Raw genomic sequence first — 14,932 nt, 5'->3', positions numbered from 1 at the left:
CAGCTCGTTAGCAGAGACTCCAAGAGCTGAAATGGTTTATCAGGTAAGAGAGACATTTAAAATGTGCAGTGTTTTGGGGACAAGGCTTCTATGTGCTATAGCCTATACCATTAAAATTTCATTTTAGTGCTGCTGTTTATTGGAACAATATAAATAAACAGATGTAGTCTTTAATTGTTTATACTAAATGCAAGCCTAAAAATAATGAACTACCTATCACTTCACAAGACTTGCACAATCATATTCAGAGGCTTAAAAAAATTATTCCATAAAAGGAAATAGAGCGCCTTTTCCCCTCCCAAGTCCACTGTTGCAATTGGATAGGTATTTTTAGAGGTCTATGCAGACTCCTATGATATCCTAGAATATCAATGGACAAAATAACGAAAATAGTCAGCTAATAACTCATTAGGATTTTCACATAGGTGCAGATCTCTTCACTTGTGTACTATAACTGGCCACAAGGTGGCGCTTTATTCAGAATCCGCATATTCAGTATCTTTAAAAATCTCAGCATGTTTTATTGTACTGTATCCTACCTATAATACAATATCCGCAGCATCTATTCTGCCAAATTTCCTATTAGTGTTGACACCATTGATTGCTCCTTGAAGCCTTTTTTTTCCCATTATTTCATTCTGTCCCTTAATGCACAAGAGCAATCACACTCAGAATTGTATTACCTCTGTTATATTAGTTTCTCAAAGGCATGTGAAAATATGTTGACTTTTTTAAAAAGGATTTGGTCAGTGTTTTTTAAGGTTTTGCCCACATTGTGGAGACCATACGAAATCGGCTTAATAAACATGAACCCTAAACAATTCAGGTTGATTAGGACCATTCTTGTCTCCACCCCCTGATCCCTAAACCCACCCCTAAACCTACCAATCTCCACCCCTTAGATCTGGATCCAACTCTGCCCCCTGGATCTCGTGTACTGCAGTGAGGTGCTACTGGCATTCTCGACATTAAAGGTTGTATAAGCGATTGTGGGTGACGTCACTTCTGTTTGTGTTTGAAGCGAGATCCCAAACAAACCAAGTTAGCTCGCCCCTCCCTCCCTCCCTCCCGTTTCGTGCATCATGAAAAAAACGATCATGCACGCGCATTTTCAAGAAGGATATTTTCACACACAGTTCACATCCAAACAAGTCAGCACTAGCAGCTACTCACCTGTCCAGAAGAAACAGTGCAACCTCGGCGTCCGATTTAAAAATTTTCAGTACTTTAAGTTGTCTCCACCTTTCAAAAGCCTTCCCGATTTGTGTCTTGGAATAAACACGATGGTATTCCCTCGCCCTAATCCTCCTCCTCCTTTTGGGGATTTCTCTTGTTTGTTGATAGACACTGGCTTCTTCTTCAGCTCCGACTTCGCGTGCAGCCGTGCACGAGCGCAAAACCTCACAACACCCTCCCCCTGTCGGTGATTGGTTGGAACACTATTTATTTTGGTTTTGAGTGTTTGGTGAAACCAAGTGTTTTTGTGTGCAGATCTCAGAGCCTAGGCTGCCTACAGAGACGCAGTTTTTTGACGGCCTGCTTATGGGGCGGGCAGCTAGCGGATCGTTAGGAAAGATTAGATGAATGTGATCATTTATGTTTGGGCCTGAAATCGCTGATACAACCTTTAAGATGACGGAGGAAAAGTGTCCCATTCAACCTGAATTCACACACACACACACACACACACACACACACACACACACACACACACACACACACACACACACACACACACACACACACACACACACACACAAAAAACGTTCTTTTTTTTTATGTTTCATCTTGAAATATAAAATGTATTTCAAGTGTTCATCTTGAAATATAACTCACAGTATAAATTCCACAGCAAAAAGACCAACTTTTTTAGACTATTACACTAAAAGGCATTTTACTAGTTAAAAAAGTAGTCTATAAACTATCAATTAGACGACAGAAGGCATAGTAACAGGTTTTCAAGCAAAGTTTTGATCATGTTGATCAAAATTTGCTTAGTATTACAGGCTTTATAGGGTTAAATAATACCTTAATGTAGCCTAAATCTAAAATACAAAAAGGTCTCTGAGGCTTAGGGTAAGGGGGCAGAAAATATCACCTGTCTAGTATAAATCAATATCAATAAAAGTCAATTAAATGTCCCCACCATGATAAAAAAGAAGAAGAAGAAGAAAAAAAAGTAAATGCGTGTATGTGGGCGGTAGGCGCTTGGGTGCAGGAAGTGATTGTTGCAAGTGACACATCATTGTAGAAATTCGTGTCCCTTTATGGTCTAATATCTCTCACTGTGCTTTGTAAAGGTCAGGGAATACAGTCTTTCTCACCCGCTCCACCTTCCACTTCACAGCCAGAAACCTGTCGACAGGGGGAAACCCACTTTCTCACTTGAGCTCTGCCGACCGTGTTCTCCTCCCTTTCTCTTTCTCAAGAAATGACACATGAGAAAAAACACACATTTCATTTCAGTGTTGCTGAGTGGAAATATGCACGTTTCGTGTGATTGTGCTACTTATAGTGAAGTGTGATTTCGTTTTTATGGAACTGGCCACTCACAGGAAGCAATGGGTCTCATAATCTGAGAAAAAAGTGTCATAAAATCACTTTCACAGACCTTTACTTTGACTGTTCTCTGTGAAATTACCTGCCTAACTCAGCCCGAGCTGCTGAGTCTTTAACCATTTTCAAGAAAAAAAAAAAAAAAAAATGGTGCTGCAGGTAGTTATTAAAAAAAAAATTTGTTGAGATAACTTACATTTCCAATTTATCTAAACTAATCCAATTTAACTAAACGTAATATTTTAAGGCAAGCATGAACACATACTTTTTTTTTAAGTTGAAACAACACATTATTTCTTATTTTAATGTTGAATTTTAAGTTGTGATAATCACAGCAATATTTTTTTGCAGTGAAGATGCATCTTTTTCATCAACACTTTCGACCCATGCACTTTCTATTCGATATCTATGGTTTATATACAAAAAATGTAAGAAAAAAAAAAAAAAAAAAAACTTGCTATGTGTACTGTGCTAGACTAACTGGGACTAATGTTACATGCTGTCTTTTTGTTGATTTAACTGCTTTTTGTTGTTCTCATTTGTAAGTCACTTTGGACAAAAGCGTCTGCTAAATGATTAAATGTAAATGTAATCTAGTCTCCACACACTCTCAAACTACTACTATATTAGTATATGTCTGACATATATATATGGGGGGGGGGTTATTATATTGAAATACAGATTTAATAAAGTTAATATTATTTAGAAATAGAATCATAAATTCTGATTCAATTGCATAATTTGCAGTGCTTCATGGGATGGGGTGTGCAAGAATTTCAATGTACCGTCTTGCAAAATTATTATTTTTTCTCAAATGCTTTTTTTGATCAGAAACCCCAGAACACCTTTATGTTTTCCATCCTAAAAGTTATTGAGTTTAGATTATTTTGTGACCTTTCTGCACACAAAATTCTCAGTCACCCAAAAAGTGTTTGAACTTGCACACTAAATGACATATCTTATCATTATCAGCAATCAAAATGTTTATTTTACACTTGTTACTTTTAGCTTTACAAACGTGGCGTAGACACGTAATACATTTCAAAGCACAGTGATGAATCACACATTTTAGTCCATTTATTTATTTAAACTATAACTTCCCCAAAGTAAAAATCTTCATCTTAGGTGATACTATCATTTATCACAGATAGGCTCTCTGGTCTTTCCAAAATGACTAAGACACTTCTGAAGAACTGTTTATTGCTTGAAACAGCCATAATGTAATTTTACCTTGGTTATCTAAAATCACAACCTTAACATTTTCATCAGTATAGTATATTGGCATATTTAATATTTAAAAAATCATGCTAATTTTATCAAATTAAAACAATTGCATACAGATACTTAGACAACAAAATTGCAGTGTCACAGCAGATATTTATTGAGTCACTTTTATGAACACATTGAAACATTGGGAGGATCTGGGCAATCTATTTTTTTTTTTTGGTCTGAGTGCACATTTCTTTGTCTTGCATTGCAACTACTTAACAAAAACACATTCCATGGGAATATCAACCTGAGATGAGTTTTCAGTATCATCTGAAAACAATTCCTGGAAATATAAACTGTATTGTTGTAGTGTCCTTTTTTGTTGTTGTTGCCATCTCTTATTTTTTACAATGGATGTATTATCCAGGGATCTCAGATAAAGCTATTTAAAGACAAGGCACTCACATGGGGATTGCAAAACAGAAATTAAAAATTAAATTATTTACTGAAATGATTAGCTAAAGACACAGACTATTGTTAAGGTCATATATTCAAATTCAGCAGACTCGCCACATTATAATTCATATTTCACACAAATAGAAACCCTACAAATGTAGGTCAGAATGCATATACTTTCAGATAACACAGGCCTGCCTTTGTAATTCAATGGAGATACATACATTCGTAACATACATAGCACTGCTATGGTAAAAAAAAATCATATTATTAAAAAAACATTCCGCTGTTGGCAGTGATAATCTAGTATAATCTCTTTACTCTCATTAAGGCCCGCCTTTATGTGATCAGATATGGAATGCATAATCAATGCATCTAGCACAAGCTTTACAATTACAGTATATATATATAAAGCAAAAAGTATTTGTCTGTATTAGGGTATTACGGATGCACAATATGTCAACCCCAATATTGTTAATCAGCCAATATTAGGGATGCATTTTTATACTGTACATTATAATGTTGTGATGCATCCATTAATTGTATTTATATTTTGTTTTAACAAAATAGTGTATAGCTTTAATATTGTTTAAGTTATTGTTCATTAAGTTGTTACCAGCCATAAATTAGAAGTAATTATCAGTTTATCTGTATTGGCCAGAATTGTAATATTGGTGCATCCCTCCTAGTATGTATTTTATACAGAATATGGTGTCATTATATTCATGCTCTAAAAGCACAGACAAGGAACTGTATTAACAAACTGTTCACCAAACAATAAAAAACACAGTTCTTTCTTCTCTTCAACAAGTCTTGAATGTCTCTTGCATTTCAAAAAGCATCCATCTCTAATTGGACGCTCATTGTCCAATCAGCGTACACTGTCCTTATTTAGGACACCATATATGCGGAATCATCTTGTGGGAGAGTTTGGCTCCACTGAACTGATACATCCATGCATATCCGACAGCTTGTATATGAATGCAGACTACACAAGTACCCCACTGGTCCTCAGGAAAAATCCACCTTATTAGCCATATTCATTGGATGGTGGCCCTCTAACCATATTGTAGTAGCCAGCCAAGGCGCCCAGATCCATATAGAGGGAACCTTTCTTCTTAGAGTGCCCAGAATCCTCAGTGTACAAAGAAGAATCTGCAAATACAAGAGTAAAAGATCTTAATTACGCGATCAAATGAATTTGACATGAAATACTGTATGTGTATTCAGTGGCGGCTGGTGCTAAAAAAAATTTGGGGGGCGCAACAAAAAATTATTAATCCAGGACTGAATGTAGGCTAATTGTTAAATAACAATTTAACAGTGATAATAATGTAGCTATCATTAGCCTAAAGTTTAGCTAAAACTTGGGAAATAGCCAATTGCCAAATAAATCAGAATTTTTGGCCTAAATGGCGATGTATGGTATAATCCATCTGAGTATTTAATTATTATTTTTCTATAAAAAAAAAAAAAAAAAAAAAAAAAACTGTATTAATAAAATTTTTTAAATTTAATATCCTGATCAATATTGTCCTACAAACAATGTTCATATTGAAGGTTATAAAAACAAACATAGTGTAACCTTGCTGTCTATCTGCAGTCTATCCAAAAAAGGGGTCAAATCACATTACACTCTAACATTGCAACATTACAATCTAAAAACAAAATAATGCTTTTTAAAGGAGTAGTTAAATTTACTAAACTTAAAATAAAAAATAAAAACAAAGCTAATATCATAAAAATACACATGTAGGTTTGAAATTCTCGAGCACATTTATGTTCACCAACAACAACAAATATTCAACAACAAATATTTTAGCTAAATATTTTTATAATTTAGTGCTAATGTATATTTTAATCAGAATAATTGCGCTCCTATTCTATTGCGCTCCGTCTGTTCGGCGCGCACGCGGCGGCGCTTATTCGCGGAAGTTTAGCTTGCAGAAAGCTCGCCCACTCATGACAGCAAACTGGAAATATTGACTTTCTAACATTTACAGATGGAGAATATGTCCGTGAAATGTAAGTTATGCACTGAGGAAATTATTGGATGTCACTTCAGCTTATGGCTAAATATTATTAGAGGTATATTTGTTTCCACCAATCGCTGCACAAGTGAAGTTTACGTATGATGACGAAAGCACGTTAGTGCGAGCCCTCCCGGAACCCATAGAGAATGCATTGCAGTGCCTGCAGTTCTAGAAAAAAAAATCTTTGAATGTAAGTCTATGGGAACACTCTGGGCGATTTTCGGCCATAGTGAAATCGCCCAAAAAGAGGTGGTACTCCACAGAACGTGACTTGGCGCTGATTGGACTATATCCAGAGGCAGAACAACAGTGAGTGACTGCTAGCGTAACTCTGTGGTTGAATGAGATTGTGATAGAAAAAGTCCCTTTCACACTTTGGTGCTGCGTCGCCCGATCGCCCTAATGAAGAAACCGCCGCTGTGTGTATTGTGTAATGTACCTTGAGTGCTGTCTGAAAGCTGACTGTGCTGTCGCAACAGTGGATGAGTGCCCTCCTCCAGCGCAGAGTCCAGACTCCAACAGCGCGGCTGGTCTTCCCGAGACGGATGGAGGGCCTCCTCGTTCAGTAATTCCCCGGCAGAGCTCCTCCGTGCAGGGACCCTATCGAGCGCGTGCTCCAGGAGCCTGCGCATCGCGGGGCTACAGCTTTCGGGGATGTCCTCCAGAGGAGGGGCCTGTTTGTGGATCTGCAAACAGAGTGTGAAAATCAGGGGAGAAGTGACACCCCTGATTGAAGCTTGGCCACCCCTGGTGCGCAAACATTTTGACCGCATAAACAACTGACTTTTCTCCACTCAAAGAACTATGACACTGGCACAAAGGCCATGTACAGTACACACACCAGCCAAACTAAGTTGGAAAACATAGTTTAAACATATGGAAAAATAACAAGCTTATAAAACGTTTTTTTTAAAGTTGAACTTATTTTAAAGCAGCAGTCCATAACTTTTTGTGTGTTCAAAATTTACAAAATGTATAATAACAAATGAATACATCATGTATCCATTTTCCAAACTGTGTTTTTGTCTTATCCTGAATCACTCCGGTAATACGTGTTATACAATAAGTGTTTATATTCAGACTATTTTAGACTGGTGCGGGTCCTACCACTGCTGAGTAGCCCAGTACCTGCGTGACTCGTCATAGACATAAACAGAGAGAAGTAGTTCCGGCTACAATGTTCTTCTGCAGTTCTGTTTATTAACCGCTAGATCGCCCAAAGTTACGGACTGCAGCTTTAACTTGAGCACTGTGATTTTAGAACGCTGTGTCATGTGCAAGATAGTGTAAAAGGCACATGACACAAGCTCAATGGTCAAACATATCCGTCTACTGCGTGTTTAAGTGAAAAACAATAGAAAAGCAGCGCAGTGATAAGCAAAAACGCGTTTTGTGTAAATAGCCTTAGCCTACATCTATGACAATCAACCGCTGATCTCTATTAATTCATCAATTAACACAATTGTGGAAGATACTTGTGTATACAAGGTTATTAACGTAACGAAAATCACGAAAACAAATAGTCTACGATCAATGAAAAAATTTCCACGTGGAAAATGGTATTCCACGCATGGTCAGAGTTAGACGTTAGATGCATTTTTTCTGCCCCCGCCTATGAAATTACTATCACAAGCAGAATCCGAAATCGCCCCCTAAACCCTCATACACTATTCCCTACATTAGTCCACTAATACTGTCCACTTGAAGGAGTGAATGAAAACGAGTGAGCGAATTCGGACAGCCGTTGAGCGTACATCGGTTGTACACTTGTTATTGCAGTGCAATGTGGGATTGAATAAGTGCACTCAATAACGTCCACTATGGTTTCGGACACCACTACAAATGGCTGTCCCCTCAAATAACGCACTATTTGAAGGTATAGGGAGTGATTTCAGATTCAGCCAGGATCTTACCCAGCCACACCAGGTGAAAATTAATGGTGGCACAGCTGCATTTGCAAGCAGCCTCATGCAAAAAGACACTGTGCATGAATTTACATTCCATTACATGAAAAGGAAGTGTAGTATGTGAAAAGGGAACTGAGAGCAGTTGGACTTGCTACACAAAGGTTGCCAGCTTTTAGTCTGCGAGCTCTTAAAGTGAAACATGCAAAACTGCCAATGTCAAAATAATCGAAGCGTAGAGGAAGCTTAAACAGCTGATGAACTGCAGATTTTTTTATATATTTTTTTTTATAAAAGAGTTATTTAGAAATTGTTTCTGAAATCCTGCTGAAAGGAGAACTTGCCATCACAAGTTATATCTTGTGATCCTTTGCTTTATAGTGGTTAAAACAGAAACACAAATGAAGGTAAGCGAATAAAGAAAAATAATAAAGAAAAAAGACAGGAAATAAAATGTATAAAGAATTATTATAATTAAATAATTATACATAATTAGCATCCTTTGCTAATAGTAGTTTAAACGGAAAAACAAATAAATAAACAGAAAACTAACAGAGAATAAAACAAAACAAAAAAATAATAAAGAAAAATACTAAATATTATCATTATTATTAAAATTATACATAATTAGCATCCTTTACATCCTTTACTAAACAAAGAAAACTATACAGAATTAGCATGAGATATGCTTTGCTGACTGAGGCTTAATGTCATGAAGGTATGACATCAGCCTGCTTGGCATTTCTGGGTTTTGCTCTGTGGTTAATGCATATAGTTGGTTTTTCATATGGTGAGGCTTCGCCACATTCAAGGACCCTCCCTAATACCGGTGCGGTAAAATAAATACAAACAAAATATAATTAAAAGAGCAGGTATTCCGATGCACCACGATCAAATCGAAAAAGCACACTTACTATGTAAAGGTATGAGGGGTAGGCTGTTCGGGGATATCTCCTAACCCATGGAGGACTGCCACTCAGCATGTGAATGATTGTGGTCCCCAGGCTGTAGATGTCAGTCTTTGTGCTATGTCCTCGACACAGAACCAGTTCTGGACTCATGTACATCTGTACAGAAGGAAAAACAAGAAATATGAGCTCAGATCCCACATGTGCAGAGGCTTTTAACAAAATTCGCAGCAGATTTCTTATTTTTGTTATGCAATTTTGTGCATTGAACACTGGACTGTTTTCTACAGTTCAGTCACTATGAATAATATAAATATGAAAAACAACTGGTGATGTAATAGGCAAATGTGACATCTGGCAAACTGCTCTCTGTACTGCCTCGTAGTAAACAACGTTATTATTCTATGTTGGGAATCTTCAGTGCTGTTTAGAAAGGCATGCTGGACTTTCCAAATGGGGCAAAAAGTCAACACGCTAATGGGCATGTATTTGGGTCTTTTTGGGTCTTTCCCAGAGGTTGTAAGGGAACAGAATGTCCGCTTAGAGGGGAAAAAAGTGCATCTGTGTGTGTGTGTGCCTTCTAGTGTTTCAGATCTCCTTTAAGTTTGTTAGAATTGCCCTTTAACTATTTAAAAAATGTACATACCATAAGACAATATTTATTCAGTGACTTTCTAAAGGACGTCTGCAACCAGCACAATCAGGAACTGCCAAATACTGCATTGTTTCTAAATATAGACATTTAGTCTATATCTGTGTCGCATTTAGTCACGACACAGTGATAGACCAAGTATGGAAAAATTAAAGTGTGCAAAGTGACCTCAAACACACTCACCTCGGTGCCACGTAGGTCCCGAGGAACATATACATCATCCTTCATCTGTACTGTAAGACCAAAATCCACCAGCACGGCTTTGGCGGACATCAACACAATATTACTGGCTGCAGGGACAAAAAGAGAATTTAGTTCATGTCTTAGACGCATCAAATCTAAAATAATCATAATAAGTAAGTGTTCAGAAGTGTGTAGTGATATTTGAGATATTTCATTTTGATATATAAAAGACATTGCAACTATATCTCAACTGTTTTTGCAAAATATAGGTTGTTCAGTTTGTGTATGTGCACCAGACAAGTAGCAATGTGTTGTTTTCCAGAAGCAGATTAAGGTCAGTCATTACTCATGGTGGATTGAAAAACAGAACATCAGAAGTCTCAAAACCCCCTTTTCTTGCTCTCCCTCCATATTTGACACTACTTGAAATAACATGTTTCCTCTCCAAGCCGAATGTCAAGAAGCCAACCCTCAAAACCACAAAAGCAGGCAACTGTGATTGGTCACTCATTTCACTGAATCTCTGTGTCTGTTCACGTTACCCTCTCAGTCTTGTTGCAATTTGAAAGCACTAGTTAGACGGATGGCCTGTTGAATAAGCCCCGGAAAGTAATACATTTGAGTAATCGCATCTGTCTTCTCCCTCCTCTCGCTGTCCTGACTGGAAATTCCAGACGCCTGAGAAGTCATGAGCTGCAGCACTGATGGGCTTCTGGGTATGACTAACAGCAGCAGAATGTTGTCTGTCCCAACCCTACCATATTTCATTATGTTGTGTTCCTCATCTTTGAAGGGCACAATCTAAAAACACTAAAAATGAACTTCTCTAGCCCTGTGGCCAATCCTCTGTCAATCATTTAACACTGCTGCTTCCTCCCAGTGGCCTAGTTTTAAGTTCTGTCAATAAGCTGAATACCTTTCTTGACCACATAGTCATTATCTGACTTACTTACAGAGCACCTTTTGTTGCATTTATAAGGGAAATAACCGTGCTTGTTTTGTTGCTTGTGGTAGCAATGAAAAAGTACTGAACTGCATTTGACCCCGCTTTTGAAGTATGTTTTCAATTCAAAGCAGTTGATCCAACATGGTCAAACACAATGTGTTTGGCAGGAAACTGCAGTGATATTTCAGAAAAAAAATCCTTTGTGATGCAATCCAAAGCTCTTACGTTTGATGTCGTGGTGTATAATGTTGTGGGAGTGCAGGTACTCCAGGCCTCGCAGAACCTGCTGAGAGACCCAGATGATCTCGAACTCTCTCATTGGACCACAGCTTTCCAGCTTCTCCAGAACCGAGCCCCCTTCGCCCGCTTCCATGAACAAATGCACCGTCTGCTCCCACAGCAATGCCCCATACAGCTCTGCTATGTTCTCATGTCGGAACCGTGCTTGGATTTCCACATCTGCAGGCTTGAAATGTTCCACAGGAATCTGGAGAGAATGTACACTTATAACTTATACAATTCAGACAGTGTGGAAGTGCACCAATTATATTTGGTAATATATAATTACCATTATACTTGCTTATTATACTTAAATGCATAAAAAGATTTAAGAATTCATATATGCAAAAAATTTGATAAGAAAGGACAAAATACAGGTGGCTTAGAGAAGGTAGAACCCACACTGTAATATATGTGCAGTCTTGCACTGCTTGTGTGATTGCTTGCATAATTGTTCCAGACATCGGCCGCCTTGACCACTAATTGATTACTAGTAGTGATTATGCTACACCACCTGTCAAATTTGACCAAAACCCTAAAGGCCTCATTAAGAGGGTGAATGTTTTTGATTCAGCAATTGACAATCATTATTTCATGACACATCATTATTTTCACGTCATGTCATAATCTTTAATCAAATAACTTTCCCTGCCTGTTGCAAGGACATCTCCTCTTCTCTGAAGACGTGTTCACTCACATAAGATTGCAGCAATAGTAAAATGGACAAAATCAAGTCCCGTCCCATTTTGTTTCTTGTTTGAGAAGCCGTTTCACTTGAATATACGTCACAATAGGAAAGAAAAGCCTATCGCAACTTCCATTTCGTGCCGACTTTATATTGACCACAAGTCTGAAACTTATTCCCCCACTAGACATCTGCACACTGCCACAGTTTAGACACCGTCTCTGTGGGCTGCATGTTTCCACGGGGGCGTTCCTGTCAGCTTCCTGTGTACGTTAGAGCCATTCTCAGTTTCTGTTCAAACACTGCACACTGCAGGCTGACCTCCTGAATATTTTAGAGAAACTGCGTTATTTCCCAAATTTTCTCTTCCTCATTTTATACGAGTTATACGAGTGCTTCTCTTTTCAGAGTCATTTTTTTTTCCATTGTTCATAAATCCTTGTGATCTTACATGCTGGTGCATAAGATTGTCACAAGAACACATCATTCACTATAACGTGTCATCTGTGTTATATTTTCATATGAAAATTCTGTTTACTTCTCTAATTTATGTTTGAAATCCTTATGTTGCGCTTATTAAATTGTTTTCAACATACTATTTTGAACAAGCAGTACATAATATGTTTTTGCTTTAGTCATAAAAGAACACAGATTCCCAGAAGGGAAGTCATGTCCTTTAACAGTGGAATGAAAACAACTATATTTGCCAACAAAAAAAAAGAAAAGAAACTGTTCCACAAACATTCTCTGCATTCCCTAACTTACTAGTTTGCATGCCATTCGCTTCCGAGTTTTGGTATCCTGAGCCAGATGGACCTTCCCAAATGAGCCTTTGGGAACATGTCCAGGGCCTATGGGCTTGTAGGTCAGTTTCCACGGAAACAGAAGAACGTCCAGATCTATGCGATAATGCCCCTCCTTAATGACCATGTCTGTCTGCAGGAACAAAGCAGGGCGTTTATGAGAGTAAGGCTATGACAAATTGTAAAACAAGTATAAACACTCCTTTACTCAAAGCATTTACAAATAAGCTTGGTTTAATTAAAAGGATAATTCACTCAAAAATGAAAATTCTATCATCATTTACTCACCATCAAGTTGTTCCAAACCTGTAAGAATTTCTTTCTTCTGCTGAACACAAAAGAAGATATTTAGAAGAATGTCGGTAACCAGACAGTTGATCCATTGACTTCCATAGTATGGAGGGGAGAAAATACCATGGAAGTCAATAGGGTCCCATCAACTGTTTGGTTACCAACATTCTTCTAAATATCTTCTAGAAGAAAGAAATTCATACAGGTTTGGAACAACATGAGGGTGAGTAAACGATGACAGAATTTAAATTTTTGGGTGAACTATCCCTTAAGCCAACAATCTCACAGTGTAAAGACATTTTAAATACATTCACTTACTTAATGCTTAAACCAAACTGTATAGATCAGCTGTATATGTTATGGATATATGGTAAATAACCATTAATAGAGCTTACCTTGTTTATCAGAACACCCATTTCTTGACCCACTTCTAGGAGAGAGGAGGATGGTATGTTTGAGACCATATTGACAAAGTCCAGGAGGTCGGATGCTGTCCCATAACGGACCTTTCCGGGGTTTTGCGCATGTGTGATTAGACCGTGTGGCGTTTCCTCATTCTCGTCCATGTCTTCTTGCGAGAAACTTTCCTCAAATGAAACTCCTGATTCAACCTCCTCGCCAACACAGTAGAAATGTTCTGCCTCTTGGATGAAGTCTTCAATATTCATGTGAGCAAGAAGCAGTTCTATACCAGCATTTTCATTCTTGTACTCCATCCTTGATTGAATTCTAGAACAGAATTGTTGATCATTAGAAACAGCACAAGAACTTGTGTAATTAAATGCATGCATTCATGTTGTTCGCACTCATATATACAGTGTGGTCAGGTGTTTCCTGATCACCATGCTTGCTCTATTTTGCCTGCAAGTGAGGGGTGGTTTACAGGGGGAGGGAAACCCCAACATGGGGGTTCTTTTTCAAAACAAATACCAGCAAAAACTTTTACATTGCAAAAATGTCCCTCAGCACAAACTCACAAGTGCAAATAAGATGTTAAAGCAACATAAATCGTGAAGTTGACCGTCTGTTTTGACAGACCGCCACATGCCCAATTTCCCCCAAAATACGGTGCTGATTCTGAAACATTCTGAAAACATCATCTCCTGAGATATCTTTCATGTAGAACTACTAATTAATAAAACACTTTAATACATTACATTAATAAAAATATATAGGCTATATTATACAAATAACTAATGCTCAAAAACACAGGCTAAAAATTAGGCAGTTGACAAGGTTGAGTAACTGCCAATAACCCGCTTGACTAATCCAGACATATTTTCATACTGTGATGATAATACTAATACAGCTGTTCGGAACATATTATGTAGTACACAAAAAACAAAACGATATAATATGTATAAATACCGGGCGTTTGCCTACCTTTCGGTCAGTGTGTTCTCAGCAGGGCTCATGCTCTCTGATGGTCCATAGTTCCCACTGAAGCTCTAACAGACTGACGCTCGCAGATAAGAGGAGGAATGTGTGTGTAAGCTGCGCCTCCGCTCGCTCATACGTCAACTGCGGTTTCGTTTTCTCATTGTTTTCACTGAGAGAGGTATTTTCTCGTTGAGAGTTGGCTATGATAGGTCACACTGCTTTAATCCTGCTACAGTCCCCTATCAGAATGTTCCGTGGAAAATTATAAGGATGTAATTTGCTTTCCTATTCATGATTCACTTGTTCAAAAGAATTGTAGGCCTACTTTCTTCTAACAATCTCGTGAAAACATTATCTCGTTTGAAAAAAAAAGAAAAAGAAAAAAACACACTCCCACATTTATCTCCTTTGATACATGGTTAAACGTTTTCTTTAACTTCCATTCACTCGTTCTTGAACGATGTAGCAAGGTAACGAACATAACTTGTAAACTTGCAGAAATAATCACTAAACGAAACAGAATCTTTTGGTGAACTGACAAAATATTTGAGTAACAAGAACGAATCAAATTTTGCGGAGCTCTGTCTGGGATGCAGTTGTAGCAGTAACAGGTGATGTGTAATATTCAGTTCCTGTAAAAAACTGTT

At 37.8% G+C, this 14,932-nt stretch overlaps 1 protein-coding gene across 1 annotated transcript; it reads right to left on the bottom strand.

The window, feature by feature from the left end:
- Positions 1-3,521: 3,521 nt before the first annotated feature.
- On the bottom strand, positions 3,522-14,447 carry LOC309485692 (mitogen-activated protein kinase kinase kinase 8-like). Its single transcript, XM_082152627.1, has 8 exons — positions 14,289-14,447; positions 13,301-13,634; positions 12,577-12,747; positions 11,073-11,334; positions 9,902-10,008; positions 9,073-9,225; positions 6,694-6,940; positions 3,522-5,376 (listed from the first exon to the last, which is right to left on the bottom strand). The coding sequence occupies exons 1-8, from the start codon at positions 14,318-14,320 to the stop codon at positions 5,252-5,254; spliced, it is 1,431 nt and encodes a 476-aa protein (XP_082008753.1). The 5' UTR covers positions 14,321-14,447; the 3' UTR covers positions 3,522-5,251.
- Positions 14,448-14,932: the final 485 nt, after the last annotated feature.

The sequence above is a fragment of the Leuciscus leuciscus genome, assembly GCF_965113295.1.
Source record: "Leuciscus leuciscus genome assembly, chromosome: 21".
Taxonomy (NCBI): Eukaryota; Metazoa; Chordata; class Actinopteri; order Cypriniformes; family Leuciscidae; genus Leuciscus; species Leuciscus leuciscus.
The sequence above is the reverse complement of the archived record's forward strand: the minus strand, read 5'-3'. Positions and strand labels throughout refer to the sequence as shown.

Excerpts from the sequence above, each read along its gene's own strand:
- LOC309485692 (XM_082152627.1), bottom strand. The coding sequence starts at position 14,320 with ATGAGCCCTGCTGAGAACACACTGACCGAAAG. Across the intron at positions 13,635-14,288 it reads GAGAACACACTGACCGAAAG|AATTCAATCAAGGATGGAGT; the intron begins GTAGGCAAACGC and ends ATTCTGTTCTAG. Across the intron at positions 5,377-6,693 it reads GCTTTCAGACAGCACTCAAG|ATTCTTCTTTGTACACTGAG; the intron begins GTACATTACACA and ends TTGTATTTGCAG.